The following is a 27,152-nucleotide window of genomic DNA, read 5'->3' as shown; positions in this document are numbered from 1 at the left end:
GAAACCTCACACACTCAGTTGTTCACTTTTAGTAGGAGGGTTCTCTTAAGGCATGAGGTATATTAATTGGATGTTGGAATCTCTCGATCTGTACCCGTGTTTTGTCATCTCAAAGCACTTTGAGTACTTGCATTTCATTTAGATGAGTGTATACACATTTTCTTTCTACTACCATAACTATTTACCACATTTTTACGATCGTCGATGAATCACCACAACTGAAAACATCCAAACGTCATCCACAGTGACGTTTCAGCGAGTTGTCTATGATTTTTCTTTTCCAAGTAAAGAATGTCTTTCCCCGCGCTGACTCACTGCAGAGAACTCCCTTATTTCTGTTCCCTCTGTCCTCAAGTGGTCCATGCCCACATCAACAAGGTAAGGGAACATCTATGACTCCAACTAGGAAACACATGAGCGCTAGTTCTGCGTGCGTGGAGGCGGAGGGCACAGGATTGGAAAGAAACAGGGGGAGGTGGACACCAGCCGTGCGTCAAAACCCTGCGCAGCCCCATTCGGGCCTCGTGTTTATCACTCGTCTTTATGAGATTTTCTCCTCTTGAAAGAATAGGATGAACCCGTGCTCAAAACCTCTTGAAGCAATTTGAAAATACAGCTTTTGATGTGGCACTTCAAAACAAGTTGGCACAGAATGAAAAGTGACGTTTGGTCTGGGGCTTGCGGAGGGCCCGTTACCTGGCGCGCGCCGCCCTCGGGCTGCGGCTCGGGCTCAGGGCGCAGGCTGGCTCTTGGCCGCGGGGTCCTCGTAGCGGCCCGGGCCCGGGGCGGCGGCCTCCGGGGGGAAGCCCTGCTGCTGGTAGCCGTAGTGGACGGTGCCGCACGGGAAGTGGCGCAGCCTGAACAGGGGCACGTCCCTCAGGCTGGCGGTCAGCGAGGACGGCTCGAGGAGCAGAGAGGTGCCTGGACGGTGGCCGGCAGCCGCGGGGGGCGGGATGGCACGGCCGCCGTCGCCGCCCGGGTTCCCCCTCTCGCGCTGCTCCTTCTTCGCCGGAGGATTGCTCTTTTTGGTGGGTTTCTCTGTAAACCAGGAGCCGTAAGTTGGGTTCCATAGGCTGGTGGGCTTGTTTCTGGACCCCTGGACTTGGTGCAGCTCCGAGGGCGGGTTGGACTGAGAGAATGCCATGTTAACGTGTCCCCCCTTCACGGCCAGCGCCCTGGCGCCTCGGGCAGAGGCCTCTGCGGCCACGGGCTTCTTGCCGGCTTTGCCCGAGGAGGCGGAAGGCAGAGCCGTGCGGGCGGCTGGCTCGCGGCCCTCCTCCCGCTTGGCCTGGGGAGCGGAGACCAGCAGAGGAGGGATTCCCTCAGGGTCCTTGGGCCTCATGGGCACCTTCTCTTCCTCTTCCACGAGGGGCCCGTATTCTATGGGCAAAGCAGTGTTGATCACATCTGGGTCCTACAGGTGGGAGAAATGGACGGACGGAAACTTTGAACCACAGGCCAAACATGTTGGATCTGGAAGCTCCCTTAGCACGGATGTCATCCGAACTTATTTTACAGATGAAGAGACTATTCAGTGTTTATTGGGAATCTGTTCATTTATAAGCACGGGGGAATAAGAAACGGGAAATCATCCTCATCTTTGGAGAGCTTGGTGGATAAGTACTATTACGGAAGTGCCTGCAGGGTGCTGGGAGAGGGTGCCGGGAAGTGGCCCACTGCCAGGGCAGGGGAAAGGGGTCAGGAAAGACTTTGCAGAGACCACCTTTGGGCAAATCTTACAGATTAATGGATTTAAAAGATTGTAAATTACTTTAAAAAATGATTCCTTTCAACTAAAAGGTCTATGTGTTTGACTTCAAGTTTGTGTGTGCTTGTGTGTGTGTTGGGGGCAAGGGGAGGGTAGGAGAGGAGAGACACACTATGTGGGCTTAACAGGTTAACCTCTAGTTCTCGTCTTTCCATTTCCATCATGTTTGGATGGGCTACACTTGATTATAACATTTCTGGGTGTTGTCATCGTATCATTACACGTGCCAATATCACAATGCAGTGGTTCTTTAACTAGTTTATATCTGATGAAACCCAGGAAATACTGAAGTGCTAAGAGGAAAACCGTTTACAAAATCAGCTCTGTGCTAGATCATTTTTACAGCAACAGACTAATACAGAAAAGCAGAAGGCAGTTGCCAGAGATTTGAGGAAAATTTGTGGTAGAAAGCTTAAAGTTGCAGAAACTTGATTCTGTAATATTTTATGCAAATTGGAAAAACCATTACTTCAGTTTAACAGAAAAACAGATAGGTCCAGTATCCATCAGTAAAAGTTTAAGAATAAAAAACAACTACCTTCTAATTCTCTCTGCTTTAGTCTTAATTCCTTCCCTATTAATCATTAATCTCTATAGTGAGTCATTCAAAATATGCTTGTACAGAGTTTCTTGCTCTTGAGAGGGATCTTATGTACTTTGGAGAAGAAAATTACTCCAAAGTATATATACTTAAGTGGATGTATTCCATTAATATTACAACATAATAACCTAAAAGCCACTGAACGTAAAGTTCTCTGAAAGAACCCCGAATAACTTGAAGTCTGTGCAGATAAATGCCTTCCGAGCCCAAAGGACCCGAAAAGATGGAATCAGGACAGGAAATGACTACAGTGTGAAAATGGGTACGTCTGTTGTCACAGCTAAGATGAGAGGGAGTTTAGAGAGGTAGTGGCTTATTGTCTGACTTCTAAAATGTTCTCCAGAATTAGATATCCTGACGGAATGAGAGGCAAGAGAGGGAAAGGAAGCACACACAGCGGAGAGGAGGTAAGTGTTGGCCTGAAAGTGGTGCGAATGGTGCAGAAGGAGGGGCCGCCCCGAAGGAGAGGAGGACACGGCACCACTGAGGACGGCGCAGATGCAGAGACGAAGGAAACGGAGGGGGCGGGGGTTCTCACTTGGCCTCCACTCTTGAAGAGGTAGGAGGCATAGTCGTCTGCGGAAATGGTATCCCATTTCTATCAAAAGAGGAAAAACTTAGTCCTTACTGACGGAAATGGGAGCGGGATTTGCGTAGGGACCAGCGGGATGGCGGGGAAGCTGTGTGGCTTGGACAAAACCTCTCCAAGCCTCAACTCCTCTTAAGTGGCAGCGACTAGTATTTGTCTACAAAACAGGCAAACTGAGATACTACTCATTTTACTTTATAGATAATTAACATTCGTCCTCATGATCATAACTCATATTTCCTGGCTGGTGTAACTGTTATTTCCCATTTTGGTATTTGCCGTCTTCAAGACTTTTCCATATAAATGCTGGCCAAGGGGGGGGCGGAAATGTTTATACCTGGGTGCAGTATTCAATCCTCTCCAAAATTATGGCAAAGTTGGGCCTGTCTTCAGGCTGATGCTGCCAGCACTGGGTCATTATCCGGTATCTAAAATAAGAACAAAGCACATTAATTAAATCAAGAGAAACAGGATGAAAAATACGTTTTCTCCCCAACACTGTTCTAGATGGGACTGGAATGGCACTGTCTTCGAGGGTGGGGACTCATCTTGTCCCGTGTTGGTACATGTTGCCCTCTGCTGATGGGCAGAGTGTGAGGGTGTATATAACATAGGGCTCGTGAACATGGACATCCTGGTGTTTACGTTACATATGGCTCCTCTCGTTCCATTCCCGAATTAAAGTCACCTCTGGGACAGAATATTCTATTTCCCATCTGCCTTGTTTGTGGGAAGGAGGGATGCCAGACAGGACAGCAGAAAACGCAGGGAATAAATAGAAACACTTAAAGGAGACTCAAGACCCATGGCGCAGGGCAGCAGGGGCGGAGTCTGGGACACAGATTCCTAGGAGGTGCTTGAGGCGTGTGAGCCTGGTGAGTCCACAGCCTCCATCCAGACGATGGATACCTTTTCAGGTGTGACATTATTGCTTTCAAGGGGCTGGAAGACTAACCCATTGAAGCCACAGACATATTCCTCTCTTGGGGCATATTAAATGAGGTCAGCCATCCGGTTCCTTCATTTTAAAACAAAAAAGCATATGTGGCTGCAGATATTCTTTGAAAAGGAAAACTGTGCTTAGTAACTTGTAGAAATTCCTAAAAGAGTCGTACACAGGCCCGGGGCAGTTCTTAGGTGGGTCCATCCGTCCTCCACTGGTGACAAACTCCAGAACCTCCTGGTTGCTTTTGCTAGGGTACGGCATGTATCCAAGAGAGAAGATTTCCCACAGAAGCACTCCGAAGGACCTGCGCACAGGATGGAAGATGTGGATACGGGTACACACACAGACACAGGCACTGACACACACGTGTACACATACACACTCGGACACACACATAAATACACAGACGCACATACATATCATATACACAGGGTCATAAACACACAGACACACATACATAGACACACACAGACATACACAATGTAAAATTTTAATTTTTTAAATTTCACATTTTTTCCACCATAAAGAACTCTTCATATGGAGAAAAAGAAAAGAATGAGAAAGTAGTCACATGTGAAGCTCCATAAAAACATAACCAGCATGTTATTTTTTTTTGTTCACGTTTCTGTGCTTAGATTTTTTTAAATGTAATTGCTGTGATTTTTTTTTTGCAAATTCCATTATAGCATAAACATCTTGCATGCTAATACTAACATTTTTATAAATAGAATTTGACATGGCTGTAAAGTGTTCCACTGAGTAGTTGTGCCATAATTTGATGTATCATTTCCATACTGTTTTAAATTTTTTAAATATTTAAAAATACTGCACTGAACATCTTTATAAATTTTTAAAAGGATAATTTCCTTAGGATAAATTTCCTGAATTTAGAATTAGGATAATCTAGTAAAATCTAGGATAATTTTAAAGGAATTACTAGGTGAAAATAATATGAACACTGAAACATTCTTTACCCATATTGTCCATTTGACTTCCCAGGGGGTCACTCTGATCATCAACCAGCATTGTGCATCAGGCACTCCCACCAACACTGAGAACTTTTGCTGATTTTTAAGGTAAAAAATGGTAGAATATTTTAAATTATGTTTATTGACTTGATAATTAACACGGTTGAGTGTGTGTGTTAATTCATTTTTTTCTCCTATGAATGGTTCATATTTAACCACATATTGTCCATTTTAAACCACATATTGTTTTGGTATCAGTTTTTTGATTTATAGACAAACTTGATATATCAAAGATGTTAACCTTTTATCCACAATTCAAATAACTTCTATTAGTTGCTTTCTAATTCTCCTTTTTAGCATGCCAAAGATTTTTATTTTTAGGTAGTCAAATCTATTTAAAATTTTTTTGTGTGATTTCCTCCATCTGTTTTATAGATTCTACAGTCCTCTCTTTACCAGCAATTAGATGAATATATTTTATTTTCTTCCAGTTGTATTTGTTTTTTTCTCTCTTCCCAAACCCAGTCGGAATTGAGTTTGGTGTATAGTGTGAGGTAAGGATGTCACTTTATTAGCTCTTCTAAAACCACTTTTCGAACAATACATATTCCTAAAATAATTTTCTCTTCAACTATTGACTTGTGAGTAAAACAGGTCTGTTCCAGGCTATCTGTTCACTTCACTGATTTGTCTGCTTCTTACACTGATACTACTCTCTTTTACTTTTTGTGTATTTATGTTTTAATATCTGGTAGGGCATTTTCCCCTTATTTCTCTCTTTTTAAAGAAATGTATTTGATTTCTCATTTATTGGCTTTAAATGAACGTTATAATGATTTTTATCATGTTCCAAAATCATCTGCTTTGATATTTTGACTAAAACTTTTATTTTAAAACTTTAATTTCATAATTAGCTTTTTGACAAAAAAAAAGAGCCTATTTTAATTTTTGTGTCTGGTTGTAGTTTTCTGATGTTAATAAATATTACCTCAAAAATTGTAAAGAGGCTTCCCTGGTGGCACAGTGGTTGAGAGTCCGCCTGCTGATGCAGGGGACACGGGTTCGTGCCCCGGTCAGTGAAGATCCCACATGCTGTGGAGCGGCTGGGCCCATAAGCCATGGCCGCTGAGCCTGTGCGTCCAGAGCCTGTGCTCCGCAACGGGAGAGGACACAACAGTGAGAGGCCCGCGTACCGCAAAAAAAAAAAAAAAAAAAAAAAAATTGTAAAGAACTATAGTTCCTCCGTCTCCTAAGGAACACAAAGTACTTTTTATTGACATAATTTAGGTGAAATTTCAAAGGTTCTTGTGAGGAGAATTGGGCAAAGATCTTTTCCATATATTTTAGGTGCGAAGGCTGAAGCAGAGGTTATTATACAGCTAATTCAAGACAGACTGGAATACATTATTAGATCTCTTAATTCTACTCCCTACAGATTGCCTGGTGCATATATTATTCCTCTCTGTTTGGTGGTCTGCCCCCAAGGCAAAACAAAATAAGCAAAATCATGGATGGAACTGGCAGCAGGGCTTAAAGAATTCCAGCGATATGTTTTCTGCTTGTCTAGATAGACAGCTAGGGAGATAGATTGCAGTATCCTTTGAGAGAACCACTATATAGACTGAAAATCGGTGTTTATTTTCTTACAAGGGAGCAAGAAATCATGCTGATTATAGAACGTGGATAATTTCAGGTAAGTAGTGTTGTCAGATTTAGCAGATAACCAGACAAGACACTCAGTAACATCTGAATTCCAGTTAAACAAGAAATACTTTATAGTATTAGTGTATCCCAAACACTGCATGGGACATACTTATACCAAAACATTATTCACTGTTCATCTGAAATTCCATTTTAACTGGCCATTTTGTATTTTATCTAGCAATCCTACAGATAAGGTAAATCTATATTTTGTATGCCAAATGGTTCTTTAATCACCTATAAGCGGAACCTGTGCTAAATAGGAACTACACTTAAAGAAAGCTTTGCACCAAAGCATTCAAAATCAAACAGAAACAAATATAAGAACAAAATCCCACTGTTTCTCCTGCTATTGAACTTGCTTTGCCTGAAATTATAGAAATAGCTTAAGTGATTGCTGATGAAATTATTTTAAAAATTTGAATCAATGAATATAATCTGATGAAAAAGTTTTAAAGTCACAACTGTGCTATGTTTATCACCTTTTAAAGCTAAATTTTATTTTCCTTTATTCATAACTTGAAGTTGGAAGATTGTCTCCAATTATGTCTCCGTGTTCACACTTTGCCTGCCCCTTCCATCTGAACCACCACTGGCCCCAATTATGGTAGAGGGTGGGGCGCACTTTTAGGAAAAATGGGAACCCCAAAGTTACTGTATCGTATTTAAATCTCCAGCTGATCCCATCCACAGTTCGCTGCAGTTCTCTGAGCTTCAAATTCATGTACCGCCATCTCCACCAGCCTATTTTAATAGACAACTCAGACTTGACATGTTCCAACGAGCTCTTTCTGCACCCAAACCCTCTCCTCCTCCAGTCTTTCCAGCTCAGCAGTACCACTGTCCAGCTGTCTGCTCAAGCAGCAAACCTAGGAATCGTCCTTGATCTCACTCTTCCCCACACCTCCCACTCCACATCCAACTTAGCACAGTCTTGTTGACTACTCTCAAGACAGAGCTTGAAACTGACCACGGCCAATGGCTTCCACTGCTGCCACTAGGTCTAGCCCCTCTCATCTCTTATCTAGAAATGAGCAGTGTTCTCCTAACTGGCTTCTCATCTTCACTTGCCCCACTCCAGTCTATTTTCAATGGAAGCCAGAGTGATATACACACACACACACACATATATATATATATATATATATATATATATATGTGTGTGTGTGTGTGTGTGTGTGTGTGTGTGTTACGCGGGCCTCTCACTGTTGTGGCCTCTCCCGTTGCGGAGCACAGGCTCCGGACGCGCAGGTTCAGCGGCCATGGCTCACGGGCCCAACCGCTCCGCGGCATGTGGGATCTTCCCGGACCGGGGCACGAGCCCGTGTCCCCTGCAGGTGGACTCTCGACCACTGCGCCATTCATCTCTGAGCTGTTTTTTTTTTTTTTTTTTGCTGCACCGGGTCTCAGTTGTGGCACATGGACTCCGTTGCTGTATGTGGGATCTTTTTAGTTGTGGCATAGGGGCTTCTTAGTTGTGGCACGCATGTGGAATCTAGTTCCCTGACCAGGGATCAAACCCGGGCCCCCTGCATTGGGAGCATGGAGTCTTACCCACTGGACCACCAGGGAAGTCCCTTCTGATCATTTTTTACTATGATTTTGTCTCCTTGGAAGCTTGCAGCATCTTGATCACCACTGGTCTGAAATTTCATGATGATGTGCTCTTGCGTTACTCTTTTTATTCAGTGCTTGGCACTTGCTAGATGCTTTCATTCTGGAAACGTATGTCCTTCTGGGAAATCTTCTTGAATTATTTCTTTGATATTTTTATTCCTTTCATTTCCTCTATTCATTCTTTCTGGGACTCCCAGTTGTCAGCTAACTGGGTCTAATGGTCTAATCCCTTTAATTTTCTTTTCTTTCCTATCTATTCCATCTATTTATAGTTGTTTTATTTTCTAGAAGATTTATTCAACTCTGTCTTCCAACCTTTCCATTACTTTCACACATCTATCATCATCTTTTAAAAAACAAAACCTTTATTTTCTTAAGAACAGTTTTAGGTTGTAAAGAAATTATGAAGATAATACAGAAAGTTCCCACATACCTCACACTCAGTTCCCTCTATTTTTAGCATCTTACATCAATGTTATACATTCCTTACAATTAACGAGCCAATATTAAGGCATTATTATTAACTAAAGCCCATAGTTTATTGAGATTTCCTTAATTTTTGCTGAATTTCCTTTATCTATTCCAGAACCCCATTAGAACATCATGTTATATTTAGTTGTCATGTTTCCTTAGGCTACTCTTGACTTTGGCAACTTCTCAGATTTTCCTCGTTTTTGATGACCTTGACAGTTTCGAGGAGTACCAGTCAGGAATTTTCTAGAATGTCAAATTAGGATTTGTCTGTTTTTCTTAGGATTAGACTGGAGTTATTGGGTTTTGGGAGAAAGGCCACAGAGGTTAATTGCCATTTCATCATATCAGGTGAAGGTACTTGCTATCAACATGATCTATCACTGTTCATGTTGACCTTGATCGCCTGGCTGAGGTAGTGTTTGCCAAGTTTCTTTCTTCTCCCTGCTTTTCCCCCCCTGTGCTCTTTGAAAGGATGCTGCCATGTGCTGCCCACATGGGCTCCGGGGAAACTAATGCTCCATCTCGTTGGATGGCTCTCTCATCATATTTTTATATCCAGGAATTTTTTTTCCCTAAAAACATTGTTTAAAATAATCTTTTATCTTTAGATTATGGTTGCAATAATATAATTTTCGAGGATATTGTTTTTAAAAGTTTTCCTAAGCTTTCTGCATTCTTCTTCCTCCAAGTTCCTTTTTATATGTTTGTTTCCTTCAGATTAGAATCTTTTCTCAAGCGCTTGTTGATTCTTGGCTGTCTGTTCATGTATTAAGACTGGGACATGACAAAGCTGATGGGAAGCTCTATGTAGATGAGGCTTGTCAACTGGTGGGCAAACTGGCTCGCTTGTTTCACGAGGTGCATTAGTTTCCTGGCTGCTGTAACAAAGTACCACAAACTTGGTGGCTTAAAGCAACACAAGTTTATTCTCTCACAGTTCCAAAGGGTGGATGTCTGAAACCAGTCGCGTGGGCTGAAAGAAAGGTGACTGCGGGGCCACGCTCCCTCCAGAGGCTCTAGAGTAGAACTGTTCCTTGCCTCTTCTGGCTTCTGGTGGATGCTGGAATTCCTTGGCTTGTGGCCACATCTCTTCAACCTCTGCCTCTGTCCTGTGTGTATGAAACTTCCCTCTGACTCTCATGCCACTTGTGATGGCATTTAGGGCCCACTGGATAATCCAGGATAACTGTCTCACTTCAAGGTCCTCAACTTAATCACATCTGCAGACTCCTTTTTTCTTATAAGGGAACAACGGCAGGTTTCTGGAATGAGGGCCTGATACCTTTGCATGGCCATTATTCAGCCCACTAGCACTTGTGGTGTCTGAAATTTTTCACTTCATTGGTCAGTCCCTCCTTCAAGAATCTCCTCATCTCCTTCTGCCTAGCTGCCGTGTTCGTGGCACTGAGGGGATGGAGGGGGCATTACACCTTTAAGTAGGTAGACTTAAAAAAATATATATATGCATGCTTATAGGAGAGAATTGCTGATGTCTGATGTCCCTAAGGCCGGAAAGACTTTAGTTCAACCTCTTCAGAGAGGGAACCGCAGCCCTGTGTGTCGGTAGAGGAGGGATGGGGTGAGGGAATGGTCTAGTTACTTTTTAAACAGATCTGTAGCTCATTTTCCTCTCTGCTGTACCTGTACTTTCAGAGGTGCTGGCACCTTCCATCCTGGGCCTTTCTGGGGCTCCTGATCAGGCAGAGTGAACCAGGCTGCTTCTGGATGGCCCTAGATATCAACGTCCTAGTTTTCTAAGTAAGAGACCACTTGTCTGTAAACTTTCCAGTTTCCCAAATTTTGTCATTGTCTTTGACCTTGTGGATTTTTATGCAACTAAAAAGACTCCCTTGTAGTGTGTGTGTATGTGTGTTTTGTGTGTGTGTGTGTGTGTGTGTGTGTGTATGTGTGTGTGTGTGTGTGTGTGTATTTTGGGAGGGAGCACAGGTTCAATTTGCCATTTAAAAAATTATGTGCTGGGGGGGACCTTGAAGATGGCGGAAGAGTAAGACGCGGAGATCGCCTTCCTCCCCACGGATACACCAGAAATACATCCACACGTGGAACAACTCCTACAGAACTCCTACTGAAGGCTGGCAGAAGACCTCAGACCTCCCAAAAGGCAAGAAACTCCCCACGTAACTGGGTAGGGCAAAAGAAAAAACAGAGACAAAAGAATAAGGACGGCACCTGCACCAGTGGGAGGGAGCTGTGAAGGAGGAAAAGTTTCCACACACTAGGAAGCCCCTCCGCGGGCGGAGGGAGACTGCGGGAGGCAGAGGGGGGAGTTTCGGGACCGCGGAGTAGTGCACAGCGACGGGTGCGGAGGGCAAAGCGGGGAGATTCCTGCACAGACGATCGGTGCCGACCAGCACTCACCAACCCAAGAGGCTTGCTGCTCACCCACCGGGGCGGGCGGGGCTGCGAGCTGAGGCTCGGGTTTTGGTTTTGGACGGAGCTCAGGGAGAGGACTGCGGTTGGCGGCTTGAACATAGCCTGAAGGGGTTAGTGCACCACGACTAGCCGGGAGGGAGTTCGGGGAAAAGCCTGCACCGGCCGAAGAGGCAAGAGACTTTTTCTTCCCTCTTTGTTTCCTGGTGCGCGAGGAGAGGGGTTTAAGAGCGCTGCTTAAAGGAACTCCAGAGACGGGCGCGAGCCGCGGCTAAAAGCGCGAACCCCAGAGACGGGCGCGAGCCGCGGCTGAGGGCGCGAGCCCCCGAGACGGGCGCGAGCCGCGGCTGAAAGCGCAAACCCCAGAGACGGGCGCGAGCCGCGGCTAAAACCGCGGACCCCAGAGACGGGCGGGAGACGCTAAGGCTGCTGCTGCCGCCACCAAGGGGCCTGTGTGCGAGCACAGGTCACTCTCCACACCCCTCTTCCGCGGAGCCTGTGCAGCCCGCCACTGCCAGGTTCCCGGGATCCAGGGACAACTTCCCCGGGAGTACGCACGGCGGGTCTCAGGCTGGTGCAACATCACGCCGGCCTCTGCCGCAACGTCACGCTGCCTCTGCAGCCGCAGGCCCGCCCCGCACGTAGTGCCCCTCCTACCCCCATCCCCCAACCCCCGGCCTGAGTGAGCCGGAGCTCCCGAATCAGCGGCTCCTTTAACCCCGTCCTGTCTGAGCGAAAAAACAGACGCCCTCCAGCGACCTACACGCAGAGGCAGGGCCAAATCCAAAGCTGAGCTCCTGTGAGCTGTGAAAACAGAGAAGAGAAAGGGAAATCTCTCCCAGCAGCCACAGAAGCAGCGGATTAAAGCTCCACAATCAACTTGATATACCCTGCATCTGTGGAATACCTGAATAGACAAGGAATGATCCCAAATTGAAGAGGTGGAATTTAGGAGCGAAATCTATGATTTTTTTCCCTTTTCCTCTTTTTGTGAAGGTGTACGTGTATGCTCCTGTGTGACATCTAGTCTGTATACTCTAGCTTCCACCATTTGTCCTAGGGCTCTATCCGTCCATGACTTTTTAAAAAAAATTCTTTTTCTTAATAATTAAGTTTAATTGTAATAACTTTATTATACTTTACCTTCGTTCTTTCTTTCTTTCCTTCCTTCCCTCCCTCCTTTAGACAACGAATCACCCCAAATTGAGGAGGTGGTCTCAGGGAGCAGGATTTACGATTTTTCCCCCTTTACCTCTTTTTGTGAAGGTGTATGTGTATGCTTCTGTGTAAGATTTTCTCTGTATAGCTTTGCTTCCAACATTTGTCCTAAGGTTCTATCTGTCCCTTTTTTTTTTTTTCTAAATATTTTTTAATTCAATAACTATATTATACTTTATTTTATTTTTACTGTATCATCTTTCTTTCTTTTTTTCCTTCTTTCCCTCCTTCCTTCCTTCCTCCCTCCCTCCCTCCCTCCCTCCCTCCCTCCTTTCTTTCCTTCTTTGCTTCTTTCTTCCTTCCTTCCTTTCCTCCTTTCCTTCTTTCTTTCCTCATACTTCTACTAATTCTCTCTACTTTTTCTCCCTTTTATTCTGAGCCGTGTGGATGAAAGGCTCTTGGTGCTCCAGCCAGGAGTCAGGGCTCTGCCTCTGAGGTAGGAGAGCCAACTTCAGGTCACTGGTCAACAAGAGACCTCCCAGCTCCACATAATATTAAACAGCGGAAATCTCCCAGAGACCTCCATCTTAACACCAGCACCCAGCTTCACTCAACGACCAGCAAGCCACAGTGCTGGACAACCTATGCCAAACAACTAGCAAAACAGGAACACAACCCCACCCATTAGCAGAGAGGCTGCCTAAAATCATAATAAGGCCACAGACACCCCAAAACACACCACCAGACGTGAACCTGCCCACTAGAGAGACAAGATCCAGCTTCATCCAGCACAACACAGGCACTAGTCCCCTCCACCAGGAAGCCTACACAACCCACTGAAACAACCTTAGCCACTGGAGACAGACATCAAAAACAACGGGAACTACGAACCTGCAGCCTGCAAAAAGGAGACCCCAAACACAGTAAGATAAGCAAAATGAGAAGACAGAAAAACACACAGCAGATGAAGGAGCAAGATAAAAACCCACCAGACCTAACAAATGAAGAGGAAATAGGCAATCTACCTGAAAAAGAATTCAGAATAATGATAGTAAGGATGATCCGAAATCTTGGAAGTAGAATGGACAAAATGCAAGAAACAGTTAACAAGGACCTACAAGAACTAAAGATGAAACAAGCAACGATGAACAATGCAATAAATGAAATTAAAATCACTCTAGATAGGATCAATAGCAGAATAACTGAGGCAGAAGAATGGATAAGTGACCTGGAAGATAAAGTAGTGGAAATAACTACTGTAGAGCAGAATAAAGAAAAAAGAATGAAAAGAACTGAGGACAGTCTCAGAGACCTCTGGGACAACATGAAACGCACCAACATTCGAATTATAGGGGTTCCAGAAGAAGAAGAAAGAAAGAAAGGGACTGAGAAAATATTTGAAGAGATTATAGTTGAAAACTTCCCTAATATGGGAAAGGAAATAGTTAATCAAGTCCAGGAAGCACAGAGGGTCCCATACAGGATAAATACAAGGAGAAACACGCCAAGACACATATTAATCAAACTGTCAAAAATTAAATACAAAGAAAGCATATTAAAAGCAGCAAGGGAAAAACAACAAATAAAACACAAGGGAATCCCCATAAGGTTAACAGCTGATCTCTCAGCAGAAACCCTACAAGCCAGAAGGGAGTGGCAGGACATACTGAAAGTGATGAAGGAGAATAGCCTGAAACCAAGACTACTCTACCCAGCAAGGATCTCATTCACATTTGATGGAGAAATTAAAACCTTTACAGACAAGCAAAAGCTGAGAGAGTTCAGCACCACCAAACCAGCTTTACAACAAATGCTAAAGGAACTTCTCTAGACACGAAACACAAGAGAAGGAAATGACCTATAGTAGCGAACCCAAAACAATATAGAAAATGGAAATAGGAACATACATATCAATAATTACCTTAAATGTAAATGGACTAAATGCTCCCACCAAAAGACACAGATTGGCTGAATGGATACAAAAACAAGACCCTTATATATGCTGTCTACAAGAGACCCACTTCAGAACTAGAGACACATACAGACTGAAAGTAAGGGGATGGAAAAAGATATTCCATGCAAATGGAAACCAAAAGAAAGCTGGAGTAGCAATTCTCATATCAGACAAAATAGACTTTAAAATAAGGACTATTAAAAGGGACAAAGAAGGACACTACATAATGATCAAGGGATCGATCCAAGAAGAAGATATAACAATTGTAAATATTTATGCACCCAACATAGGAGCACCTCAATACATAAGGCAAATACTAACAACCATAAAAGGGGAGATCAACAGTAACACATTCATAGTAGGGGACTTTAACACCCCACTTTCACCCATGGACAGATCATCCAAAATGAAAATAAATAAGGAAACACAAGCTTTAAATGATACATTAAACAAGATGGACTTAATTGATATTTATAGGACACTCCATCCAAAAACAACAGAATACACATTTTTCTCAAGTGCTCATGGAACATTCTCCAGGATAGATCATATCTTGGGTCACAAATCAAGCCTTGGTAAATTTAAGAAAACTGAAATTGTATCAAGTATCTTTTCCGACCACAACGCCATGAGACTAGATATCAATTACAGGAAAAGATCTGTAAAAAATACAAACACATGGAGGCTAAACAATACACTACTTAATAATGAAGTGATCACTGAAGAAATCAAAGAGGAAATAAAAAAATACCTAGAAACAAATGACAATGGAGACACAACGACCCAAAACCTATGGGATGCAGCAAAAGCAGTTCTAAGGGGGAAGTTTATAGCAATACAAGCCCACCTTAAGAAGCAGGAAACATCTCGAATAAACAACCTAACCTTGCACCTCAAGCAATTAGAGAAAGAAGAACAAAAAAACCCCAAAGCTAGCAGAAGGAAAGAAATCATAAAAATCAGATCAGAAATAAATGAAAAAGAAATGAAGGAAACAATAGCAAAGATCAATAAAACTAAAAGCTGGTTCTTTGAGAAGATAAACAAAATAGATAAACCACTAGCCAGACTCATCAAGAAAAAAAGGGAGAAGACTCAATTCAATAGAATTAGAAATGAAAAAGGAGAAGTAACAACTGACACTGCAGAAATAAAAAAAATCATGAGAGATTACTACAAGCAACTCTATGCCAATAAAATGGACAATCTGGAAGAAATGGACAAATTCTTAGAAATGCACAACCTGCCAAGACTGAATCAGGAAGAAATAGAAAATATGAACAGACCAATCACAAGCACTGAAATTGAAACTGTGATTAAAAACCTTCCAACAAACAAAAGCCCAGGACCAGATGGCTTCACAGGTGAATTCTATCAAACGTTTAGAGAAGAGCTAACACCTATCCTTCTCAAACTCTTCCAAAATATAGCAGAGGGAGGAACACTCCCAAATTCCTTCTACGAAGCCACCATCACCTTGATACCAAAACCAGACAAGGATGTCACAAAGAAAGAAAACTACAGGCCAATATCACTGATGAACATAGATGCAAAAATCCTCAACAAAATACTAGCAAACAGAATCCAACAGCACATTAAAAGGATCATACACCATGATCAAGTGGGGTTTATTCCAGGAATGCAAGGATTCTTCAATATACGCAAATCTATCAATGTGATAAACCATATTAACAAATTGAAGGAGAAAAACCATATGATCATCTCAATAGATGCAGAGAAAGCTTTCGACAAAATTCAACACCCATTTATGATAAAAACCCTCCAGAAAGTAGGCATAGAGGGAACTTTCCTAAACATAATAAAAGCCATATATGACAAGCCCACAGCAAACATCATCCTCAATGGTGAAAAACTGAAAGCATTTCCACTAAGATCAGGAACAAGACAAGGTTGCCCACTCTCACCACTCTTATTCAACATAGTTTTGGAAGTTTTAGCCACAGCAATCAGAGAAGAAAAGGAAATAAAAGGAATCCAAATCGGAAAAGAAGAAGTAAAGCTGTCACTGTTTGCAGATGACATGATACTATACATAGAGAATCCTAAAGATGCTACCAGAAAACTACTAGAGCTAATCAATGAATTTAGTAAAGTAGCAGGATACAAAATTAATGCACAGAAATCTCTGGCATTCCTATATACTAATGATGAAACATCTGAAAGTGAAATCAAGAAAACACTCCCATTTACCATTGCAACAAAAAGAATAAAATATCTAGGAATAAACCTACCTAAGGATACGAAAGACCTGTATGCAGAAAATTATAAGACACTGATGAAAGAAATTAAAGATGATACAAATAGATGGAGAGATATACCATGTTCTTGGATGGGAAGAATCAACATTGTGAAAATGACTCTACTACCCAAAGCAATCTACAGATTCAATGCAATCCCTATCAAACTACCACTGGCATTTTTCACAGAACTAGAACAAAAAATTTCGCAATTTGTATGGAAACACAAAAGACCCCGAATAGCCAAAGCAATCTTGAGAACGAAAAAAGGAGCTGGAGGAATAAGGCTCCCTGACTTCAGACTATATTACAAAGCAACAGTAATCAAGACAGTATGGTACTGGCACAAAAACAGAAAGATAGATCAGTGGAACAGGATAGAAAGCCCAGAGATAAACCCACGCACATATGGACACCTTATCTTTGATAAAGGAGGCAGGAATGTACAGTGGAGAAAGGACAGCCTCTTCAATAAATGGTGCTGGGAAAACTGGACAGGTACATGTAAAAGTATGAGATTAGATCACTCCCTAACACCATACACAAAAATAAGCTCAAAATGGATTAAAGACCTAAATGTAAGGCCAGAAACTATCAAACTCTTAGAAGAAAACATAGGAAGAACACTCTATGACATAAATCACAGCAAGATCCTTTCTGACCCACCTCCTAGAGTAATGGAAATAAAAACAAAAATAAACAAATGGGACCTAATGAAACTTCAAAGCTTTTGCACAGCAAAGGAAACCATAACCAAGACCAAAAGACAACCCTCAGAATGGGAGAAAACATTTGCAAATGAAGCAACTGACAAAGGATTAATCTCCAAAATTTACAAGCAGCTCATGCAGCTCAATAACAAAAAAACAAACAACCCCATCCAAAAATGGGCAGAAGACCTAAATAGACATTTCTCCAAAGAAGATATACAGAATGCCAACAAACACATGAAAGAATGCTCAACATCATTAATCATTAGAGAAATGCAAATCAAAACTACAATGAGATATCATCTCACACCAGTCAGAATGGCCATCATCAAAAAATCAAGAAACAATAAATGCTGGAGAGGGTGTGGAGAAAAGGGGACACTCTTGCACTGCTGGTGGGAATGTGAATTGGTTCAGCCACTGTGGAGAACAGTATGGAGGTTCCTTAAAAAACTACAAATAGAATTACCATATGACCCAGCAATCCCACTACTTGGCTTATACCCTGAGAAAACCAAAATTCAAAGAGAGTCATGTACCAAAATGTTCATTGCAGCTCTATTTACAATAGCCAGGACATGGAAACAACCTAAGCGCCCATCATCGGATGAATGGATAAAGAAGATGTGGCACATATACACAATGGAATATTACTCAGCCTTAAAAAGAAATGAAATTGAGCTATTTGTAATGAGATGGATAGACCTAGAATCTGTCATACAGAGTGAAGTAAGTCAGAAAGAAAAAGACAAATACCGTATGCTAACACATATATATGGAATTTAAGGGAAAAAAATGTCATGAAGAACCTAGGGGTAAGATAGGAATAAAGACGCAGACCTACTGGAGAACGGACTTAAGGATATGGGGAGGGGGAAGGGTGAGTTTTGACAGGGCGAGAGAGAGTCATGGACATATACACACTAACAAACGTAGTAAGGTAGATAGCTGGGGGGAAGCAGCCGCAAGGCACAGGGATATTAGCTCGGTGCTTTGTGACAGCCTGGAAGGGTGGGATGGGGAGAGTGGGAGGGAGGGAGACGCAAGAGGGAAGACATATGGGAACATATGTATATGTATAGCTGATTCACTTTGTTGTAAAGCAGAAACTAACACACCATTGTAAAGCAATTATACCCCAATAAAGATGTTTAAAAAATAAATAAATAAATAAATAAAAAAAATAAAAAAAATAAAAAATTATGTGTTGCTCTTACAGGAATTATGTAAAACAGTATGGAGAGTCCTCAAGAAATTAAAAATAGAACTAAAGATCTAGCAATCCCACTTCTGGGTGGGTATACATCCAAAAGAAATAAAATCAGTATCTTGAAGAGGTGTCTGCACTCCCATGTTCGCTGAAGCATTATTCACAATAGCCAAGATATGGAAACAACCTAAGTGTTCATCAAAGGATGAATGGATAAAGAAAATGTGGCATGTATATAAACCATAGAATATTATTCAGCCATAAACAAGAAGGAAATTGCCGTTTGCAACAACATGGATGAACCTGGAGGACAGTATGCTAAGTGAAATAAGTCAGACACAGAAAGACAAACACTCATAAGTGGAACCATGGAAGCAGAGAGTAGAATGGTGGTTGCCAGGGGCTGAGGGGAGGGGAAGGGGAAGATGTTGGTCAAGGAGCACAAGGTCTCAGTTATGCAGGATGAATAAGTTCTGGAGATCTAATGTGCAGTGTTTCCCAAACTGATTTTTAGCTGTAGAAGGGGTCTCACCACCACCATCACCTGCAGCACTTTTGTGCTGATAATTATTTCCTTTTCTCCATGATTCTGTCAATGTGGAGAATTTCATTGATCAATTTTTCTAGTCTTAACTCAATGTTGCATTCCTGGAATAAATCTAACTTCGTTATTATGTGTGGCTCTCAGTATGTGGTCCCCCAGCCTGCAGCATCAGCATTGCCTGGGAACTTGTTAGAAATGCAACTTCTCAGCCACCTCAGACCTTCTGAATCCTAAGCTCTCAGGGTGGGGTCCAGTGTTTACCTGTGTTTTACCAAAGCCTTTCCGGTGGTTCCGATGCTCGATGTATGCCAACCTCTGAGAGCTCCCGTAGGAGAGGTATGTTGATTCTTCTTACCCTTCCCCACGAGAGTGTGGGATCATTTGGCTCACGAGCTCTACCTTAAGGCCCACGGTGGGACCTGGAGGAGGGCAGCAGAAAGACTCACCACGTGTCTGTTTTAGAAGTAAATATTCCTTCCATGAAGGCCTCCGGGGGCATCCATTTGACTGGCAGCATCGCACAGCCTCCCTTTCGGTAGTAGCTCGCTCTGCAGGGAGAAGAGAAAAGCGGACTTGGTTCTGGAAATGGCTCTGAGCCAGGTACCTTGAGAGAGTGGCAACAACATCTACCGGTTGACGGACTGAAATTAACAAGGGGCGCTTGTGGTTCAGGAGGGGAGCAGGGGACACAGATCACCTAGTTAACAACCTTAGTGTCACCTCACAGGAGACAGAACAGCCCACTGCAGGTGTGAAAGGAAAGAGCTACGCAATGACTAAAAATACCCACTGGCAGGTAGTTAGAGTTCCCTGATGGGTTTTGTTTATTACAATTCACAATGCATAACATTACTCCAACCGTATAAGTGCTGTTCTTGATGATCCATGGTAATGCGAGATCCCAGATGGGAGAATTGAGGGCAGGGCTGGTGTCCTACTCTGGATCCTCCTCGGCACTCACACAGCATCTAATTCAATACAGGTGCTCGACATGGAACCCTCTAGGCAGCGGGCGGGAAGCTGCGTGCCATAGCAGAGCCCCCAGGAGAGCACCTGCCTTCCATGGCATGAGTTTTGTCACTGATGTCGTTAATGCAACTGACTGATAAAAACTAGTAACTGAATTCATACCACTGTGCTCCCGTGCCTGGTGTGCTATGGGAGGTGGCTCCCCACCAGCTGCCTAGATTAATTAATTACTCCAATAAACATGAACTGAGTACTTAGTATGTGTCAGGTGTTCTGCCACGTGCTGAGGACACAAATAAGTCATAGACTCTCTCTTCCAAGGTATGGTTTAGTGGTAGAATCAACTGCAGTAAGAACAACACATGTGATGATGTAGGTATGTACGAAGCTCAGTGACCAATGAAGAATGCATTTGTTCTATCCAAAGCGGGGGTAGAGTATAGGAGAAGTTTCTTGGGGGCGCTGTTGGAGCTGGAACGGCAAAGCGGCTCTCGAGGAAGATTATTCCTGACATGTGGCGTCGTGCGGTGCCTGTGGGAAGCCGGAACTGTAGGGAAGTTGGGCGGTGAAGCCTAGAGCTGGGGAACTGTCGGTGCTGAGGATGGAGAGGAAGGGCCAGATCATGTGACTCACTAAGTCCCACTGCAACATTTGTGTCTTAGCGCACAGGCTCTCCCAGGGTGCTCTGAGACAGGAGGGGAAGGAACGCTGAGACTCTGGGTGATAGAAGAGGGTGACGTGGAGCATTAGCAGGGTATATGGTGGATACCAGTGGTAGATGACCGTAGCTGAAAACATTGCTAACTCCTAATTTCCTAGGTACTGCTGTCCTGTGGTAACAGGATGCCATCGGCATTCTTACCCCACGGAGATTGTTTACCAGTTCCGTGCGAGGCCTTCAACGTCTCCCTTATTCTCCAAAGACTGAAAGGTCTACATGACCATTCCTCCTCTCTCTACCTCCGGATTAGGGAAGGTGTAATTAGTGACCATGCAAGGGAGTCACTTGCTCAGCTAATGGAGTGAGTCACTGTTGTAAATAATTAGACAAAGAAGAAATGGGAATTCCCTGGCAGTTCAGTGGTTAGGACTCTGCGCTTCCACTGCAGGGCAGGGGGCACGGGTTCAATCCCTGGCTGGGGAATTAAGACCCCCCATGCAGTGCGGCACAGACCAAAAAAAAAAAGAAGAAACTAGGGGTTGGGAAGAGAAGAGTGGGATAAAGTATAATAGAGTATTTTTTTAATTAAAATTTACTTTGTTTTTTAATGTAGCCTTAAGAATATGACAGGGGAAAAGAAATGAAGCTGAGCTAAGTACCTATGGGCTTTGAATACACTCCTGTGTCTCCTGGTGTGAGAAAAGAAGAGCATGAGCTGGGCCCAGTTTCCTGTCAGTTCTAAGGTGCTCTTGCCTGGGGTGATGGAAGCTAACTAAGCCTGTTTAGAATTCCTGAGTATTGAGGAAAGGGGTTAAGTAACTTAAAGTTTACTTAGAAACGTTTTCCATATCAAGTATCCAGGTTATTCTGTGTCTCAGAACATGTTAGGACTATAGAGTTGGAAGGAGAAAGACAATCTAATTAACAGCTTAGTATCAATTATCGCAGGCAGTGTGATCCTTGAATTAGCCCTTCAGGCATGAGCAATGATTAAGGCTTCCCATGTCCTGAAAAGGAACTTAATGACATTTTAGGTGGCAAGTTGACAAGGCACCAGAGATGCTTTAGGGCACAAGCAGCCTTGTCACACTCTCTTGAGGGGGTTAAGCTGAGGAGGTGAGCTCTGATGGGCGATGGCAGTCTGTACTCACCTGTAGATGTCTCGAGCCATTCCGAAGTCTCCAATCTTGGCCACCCTTCCAGGGCCCGGACAGGTCAAGAGGCAGTTCCTGGCAGCAATGTCCCTGGGAAGAAAAAAAATGAGAAAATGCATTTCCTGATTTTATTCTTGAAAAGATAAATGTATAATACTCAGCACAAGGATCTTCACCTCCAATCATCTGAAGGTTCTCTTTTCTTCCCTATAGTTCCTTTCAAGGATCTTCACCTCCAATCTGAAGGTTCTCTTTTCTTCCCTATAGTTCCTTTCAAGGATCTTCACCTCCAATCTGAAGGTTCTCTTTTCTTCCCTATAGCTCCTTTCAAGGATCTTCACCTCCAATCTGAAGGTTCTCTTTTCTTCCCTATAGTTCCTTTCAAGGATCTTCACCTCCAATCTGAAGGTTCTCTTTTCTTCCCTATAGTTCCTTTCAAGGATCTTCACCTCCAATCTGAAGGTTCTCTTTTCTTCCCTATAGTTCCTTTCAAGGATCTTCACCTCCAATCTGAAGGTTCTCTTTTCTTCCCTATAGCTCCTTTCTACATTATACTTCAGTATGAAAGAAATAGCTAAGCAATTCTAGGTCTCAGAACCAACAGGGAAATGGAAAAGGATTTGGGGAGATGATTGAAATGTTTAATGGGATAATAATAATGAAAATAACTATAAGAGGAACTAGAAAAGTGATTGGCCTTTTACTGTGTACTTAAGCATTGTTCTATGTGCTTCATATCTAATTCTCACAACTCTGTAAGACACAAGGTGCTATTATTATCCTTATTTTATCAAAAACACTTAAGCTAAGAGAAGATAACAGAGGGACATAAGAAATGCGTTTGGCTGTAGGCTATTGTTCTGTACAGATTGCTGGTTGTTTTTTGCCGGTTGGATGAAGGAGTATTCTGGAACAGCATAATTTCCATGACCAGATGCAAGTAGGTCAAAGTATTCCCAAATATTTCTAGTTTTATTTTTTAATAAGCCATTATGGTTTTTACATCTGTGATTTTATCTAAAGCCTTTGCTAAGCTTTATGCATCATAGCTATGTGGCTGAAGAATCGCTTCTTTCAAGTTAGAAAGTTATCTTGTCTTCTTAGTTGTTATTCTCCAGATGGCCTATTCTCCCATAGCACACCTGTAAGCCTTGATCAGAAGCTTTCCAAGATTCATCAACTTCTACTCACTAACCCATTCTTTTTTTTTTTTTTTTTTTTTTTAACGGTACGTGGGCCTTTCACTGTTGTGGCCTCTCCCGTTGCAGAGCACAGGCTCCAGACGCACAGGCTCAGCGGCCATGACTCACGGGCCCAGCCGCTCCGCGGCATGTGGGATTTTCCCGGACCGGGGCACAAACCCGTGTCCCCTGCATCGGCAGGCGGACTCTCAACCACTGCACCACCAGGGAAGCCCCGCTAACCCATTCTTGACATGCATGTGGGGATTAAGGATGCAGCCAGAAGAAGTCTGGAATGGGTTTCTAATAACATTAAAGTCCTGGACGGGGAAAAAATAAAAAGTACTCCTTGGGGGGAACAGGTGGCGTTTTCACATTTTCAGTTGGTTTCATGAAGGTTCTGACCTTTGGCTGAGAGAGAAGGACATGGAGAATAAACAACTGGATAGTATTAAAAATAGGGTCTGGATAGGGCCTCATGGCTTAGGAGATCAGAACAATGGGTCAGGGTGGGAGATGGATGTCATTAATGCCACTGCCCTGATCCAGAAGGTTTAAGTTGAATTTCGAGGAGCAATGGTCCATAAAATGCCCTAAGGCAACCATAAAAGCATAACATATATGACATCAAAAAGAAGAAAAAAAAATAAGAGATATAGCCACTGCTTCTCAAGAGAAATATAGTGAAATAGACCAGGAACAATATTTATGGATCCAGAAAGGTCTTTCCATTGATGTGCAGGGAATGGTTGCTTAAAAAATTGATCTTGAATCTAATGGCAAGAAAGTAAATGTAACATCATAGAACACACCAAGAATTGGTAGAATGACACATTATTTATTGAAATGGCAATAAAGCATGTCCAAAGGAAAGAGATCTAATAGAAAAATGGAAGCATGTGGATCTGGTGAGGGAGTTCCACTCTGAATTCAGCAGGTATGGTTGCATGGGAGTCTGCGAATCTTAAGGCAGACACTGGGTGGAGGAAAGAGAATTAAAGTAAAGCTATTGGGGGAGTGTGCCACAGACCTCAAGCCAGTTAGAAGATGTAAAAGATGCTTTCTTCAAACCAATTACCTCAGAAGACAGCTTTGATTGAGATGGATAATTTCTGCTAATAGTCACCCTTTGCTTATAAAGCAGATCATCTGATACATTATTGATTCAATCTTTGACAATTTCATTTCTCAAAAAAGATAAAAGGAGCAACAAACTGTTACTCTGGGACCTAATTCTGACCTTCAGTAGTTATTTACAGATATGAAAGCCATAAGAATCTTAAGAGAATATGATCCTGTTATCTTATTATCTGTAATAACAGCACTGGATATAGTCAACATGTTATCATGCCTCTAGGAAAGCAGATTTCCAAACGTCAGAGGAAAGATGGATATGATCCCTCAGTCAGAGAATCTGGATGCTTGGTGACTAATGTGGGAGTGGAGATAAAAAGGCAGAAATGGGGACTTCCCTGGTGGTCCAGTGGTAAAGAATCCACCTTCCAATGCAGGGGATGCAGGTTTGATCCCTGGTCAGGGAACTAAGATCCCACATGCCGCGGGGCAACTGAACCTGTGCACCACAACTACTGAGCTCGCATGCCTCAACTAGAGAACCTGTATGCCACAAACTACAGAGCCCACGTGCTCTGGAACCCGTGCGACACAACTAGAGAGAGAAAAAACCTGCACGCCACAACTAGAGAGAAGCCTGTGTGCAGCAACGAAGAGCCCGCATGCCTCAATGAGGATCCCACGTGCCGCAACTAAGACCCGAAGCAGCCAAAAATAAATAAAATAACAAATAAATCTTTTTTGTTTGTTTGTTTTAAAGGCAGAAACGACCTCAGGGAGAAGTGAAGGGAGAGATCTGAAGTCACCAAGGTGACAGCACATGCTGCTCTCAGATGAGCCCAGATTTAGAGGACGTGGACAAAAGATGGCAAGATGGCTCTAGCCAAGGACTAATTCCAAAAGGAGTACAACCTTGTCATGTCTGAACAACAATAAAGGCCAGAGCTGAGATTTATGGAAAGTTGTGTACACATTAAAAAGGGCAAGAGTAACAATGGCAGGGTTGGAGGAGAACAGAAAGAACGGAGCCTGGCTTCCCTTTTACTTCTGTTATTTCTATCAAACACAATGATCTGCAAGTTGGAAAGGCTGAAAATCAACAGGAAGATCTGAAGATCAAAGTGATGACGTGACAGTCAAAGGATGAGCCGATGTGAGCGTCTCGCCTTGTTTCAGGAATGGGTCTGGGAAGCTAGGCCAGTGTATTTCTTGACCTTCAACTTCCCCATTTTTATTAGGGAAGGAAGCATAGCTCGTTATCTACCTACACGCTTTTCTATTTCTAAACTCATACATATTCTCTCATTTTCTATGTTGTATTACATATTCTAATTATTAGGAACATGTCTTATACTCTTGGATGGGTTAATGAATGTTTATTAGTTCACCAGGTTGTTATTTACTAAATTAGAAGCAAATGGTTAGGAAGAGCTCTGCAAAGAGCCTAACAATCTATTTGACTTTTCAGGTTTCAGAATCAAGCTGCCTGCTGAGAAAGCCATCAATGGCCACATGGAAAGAAATACGCGTCATCTCTCATGTCTATAGCATTACACATGGACTTGATGTGCCAATGCAAACACCATTTAAACACAAGGAGTAGAGTAGAAGAAATGAAGTACAGAGGTGGAGAAAATAATCATTATTTTTCATTTCAGAGTATTTTAGAAAAAAATAATTTATCCAATAAACATTTATTGTGCCCCACTATGTGCCAGTGATATGAAGATGGATCAAACAGGGTCCTTGCCTTCGAGTTACTCATAGTCAGATATGTGAAAATATAAACTCCTTAAACTTCCCTTAAGGAGCCCAGTTTTCTAGATATGGAAACGTTCACATGATCTAGGACTCGACACAGGCAGGAGGCCCTGCAGGGGGTCAGGTATAGCTCATCTGGGTCTCCAGTGCTGGTATGGATGTCTAATGATCCCACTTTACATATGGGCCAGATGAAGCCCTGGTAGAGTGATAACCATCTTAAAGACAAAGCTGAGCCATCCAAACAGCTTTGGAGAGAGACCTATTGTTCTGCTCTGAAGGCGCGATCTGGGCCCCTGAGACATGTAGGGAAGCATACAGAAGGTGGGGGTAGAGCAAGGCCACTTAGACTCACCGGTGGATGAAGTGATTTTCCTCTAGATACTGGCAGCCACAGGCGATGTCCCGAGCCACGTGCAGGAGGTCCAGCATGGCCAGGGAGGAGGGCTGATTCTGTGGCAGACAGAAGTGACCAGCTGATGAGAAGCTCTTGGGGGAGAGAAGATCTGAAACGCTCACTTCCATGCTTTGCTAGGAGGCCACACAGGTGCGCCACCCCCAGGGTCTCAGCCCTGGCTGCACATTCGAAATCACCTGGCGGCTTAAAAAAATGCAGATGCCTGGGCCTCAGCCTAGACCAAAGACTCCATCTCTACAGGTGGGCGCAACATTTACAGGGTCGCAGCTCCCAGGTGAGTGGGGTTGGAGCCCTAAACCACAGGAACCGGGACTGGCAGACGTCCTGCCCCTTTGCATTTTTTCTGCCCATTCTTCCACCTCAATCTTCATAAACATTTGAATCCCCCAAACGTACAAACAGGCCTGTGGGGAAATAAAGGGGGCTAATATTGTTTTAGAAATGCTCTAGTTAAATGCTTAAAAATATTTAAAAAAAATTAATTTTCTTCCTGAAGACCTAGACCTGAAGTGGATTGAAAAAGGAAAGCTTCCAGAAAATGATGGGCAGCTGAAGAGCCATCTCCGGCTTTTCTGCATGATTCTCTTTTGTGCAAAAGCTGCTGCTGTCCCCTCACCCCCGCTGCCCCCGAGATGCACCCCGCCTTTGCCTCCTCGCAGCCTGGTGGAGCCCCGGGAAGTCTTTTCTGAGGGCTGTGCCCTCCTTGGTGTCTTTTAAATTCCTAAACCTCCGAGTCTGCAGCCACACGTCGTCATGCAGTGTCACATTCACTGCGCTCTTCTGTGCCTATCTTACCATGTCCCCAAGGAAACTTCGAGGCACCCGAGGCAGGGCCTTCAGCGTCCACTTCCATGGTCTCCAACATGACCCTTAGCTCGCTGCTGTGGTTCAGTGAACAAGGGGGTTCGTTGGTTGATTACAGTGGAACTAGGGTTTACCCAGATGCCGGCCGCAGACCAGGGCCTCCCCGGGACTCCTTGGAGAGACAGCAGGGGTCTGGAGGCAGAGAGGCGTTTGTCTAGGGCATATGCTTCAATTCTGGTGG

General features: G+C 43.3%; 1 protein-coding gene across 1 annotated transcript in view; it reads right to left on the bottom strand.

Moving 5' to 3' along the window:
• Positions 1-730: 730 nt before the first annotated feature.
• The window catches only part of ALK (ALK receptor tyrosine kinase), a 746,244-nt gene continuing 719,822 nt past the window's right edge, over positions 731-27,152 (bottom strand). Inside the window, exons 25-30 of the mRNA XM_065890834.1 lie at positions 26,045-26,142; positions 21,671-21,763; positions 19,336-19,437; positions 4,074-4,208; positions 3,296-3,386; positions 731-1,414 (exon numbers count right to left, since the gene is read on the bottom strand). Of these exons, the coding sequence (XP_065746906.1) occupies positions 731-1,414; positions 3,296-3,386; positions 4,074-4,208; positions 19,336-19,437; positions 21,671-21,763; positions 26,045-26,142 (1,203 nt within the window). The remainder of the gene's footprint in view (positions 1,415-3,295; positions 3,387-4,073; positions 4,209-19,335; positions 19,438-21,670; positions 21,764-26,044; positions 26,143-27,152) is intronic.

Source organism: Phocoena phocoena, chromosome 14 (assembly GCF_963924675.1).
Source record: "Phocoena phocoena chromosome 14, mPhoPho1.1, whole genome shotgun sequence".
NCBI lineage: Eukaryota > Metazoa > Chordata > Mammalia > Artiodactyla > Phocoenidae > Phocoena > Phocoena phocoena.
The sequence above is the reverse complement of the archived record's forward strand: the minus strand, read 5'-3'. Positions and strand labels throughout refer to the sequence as shown.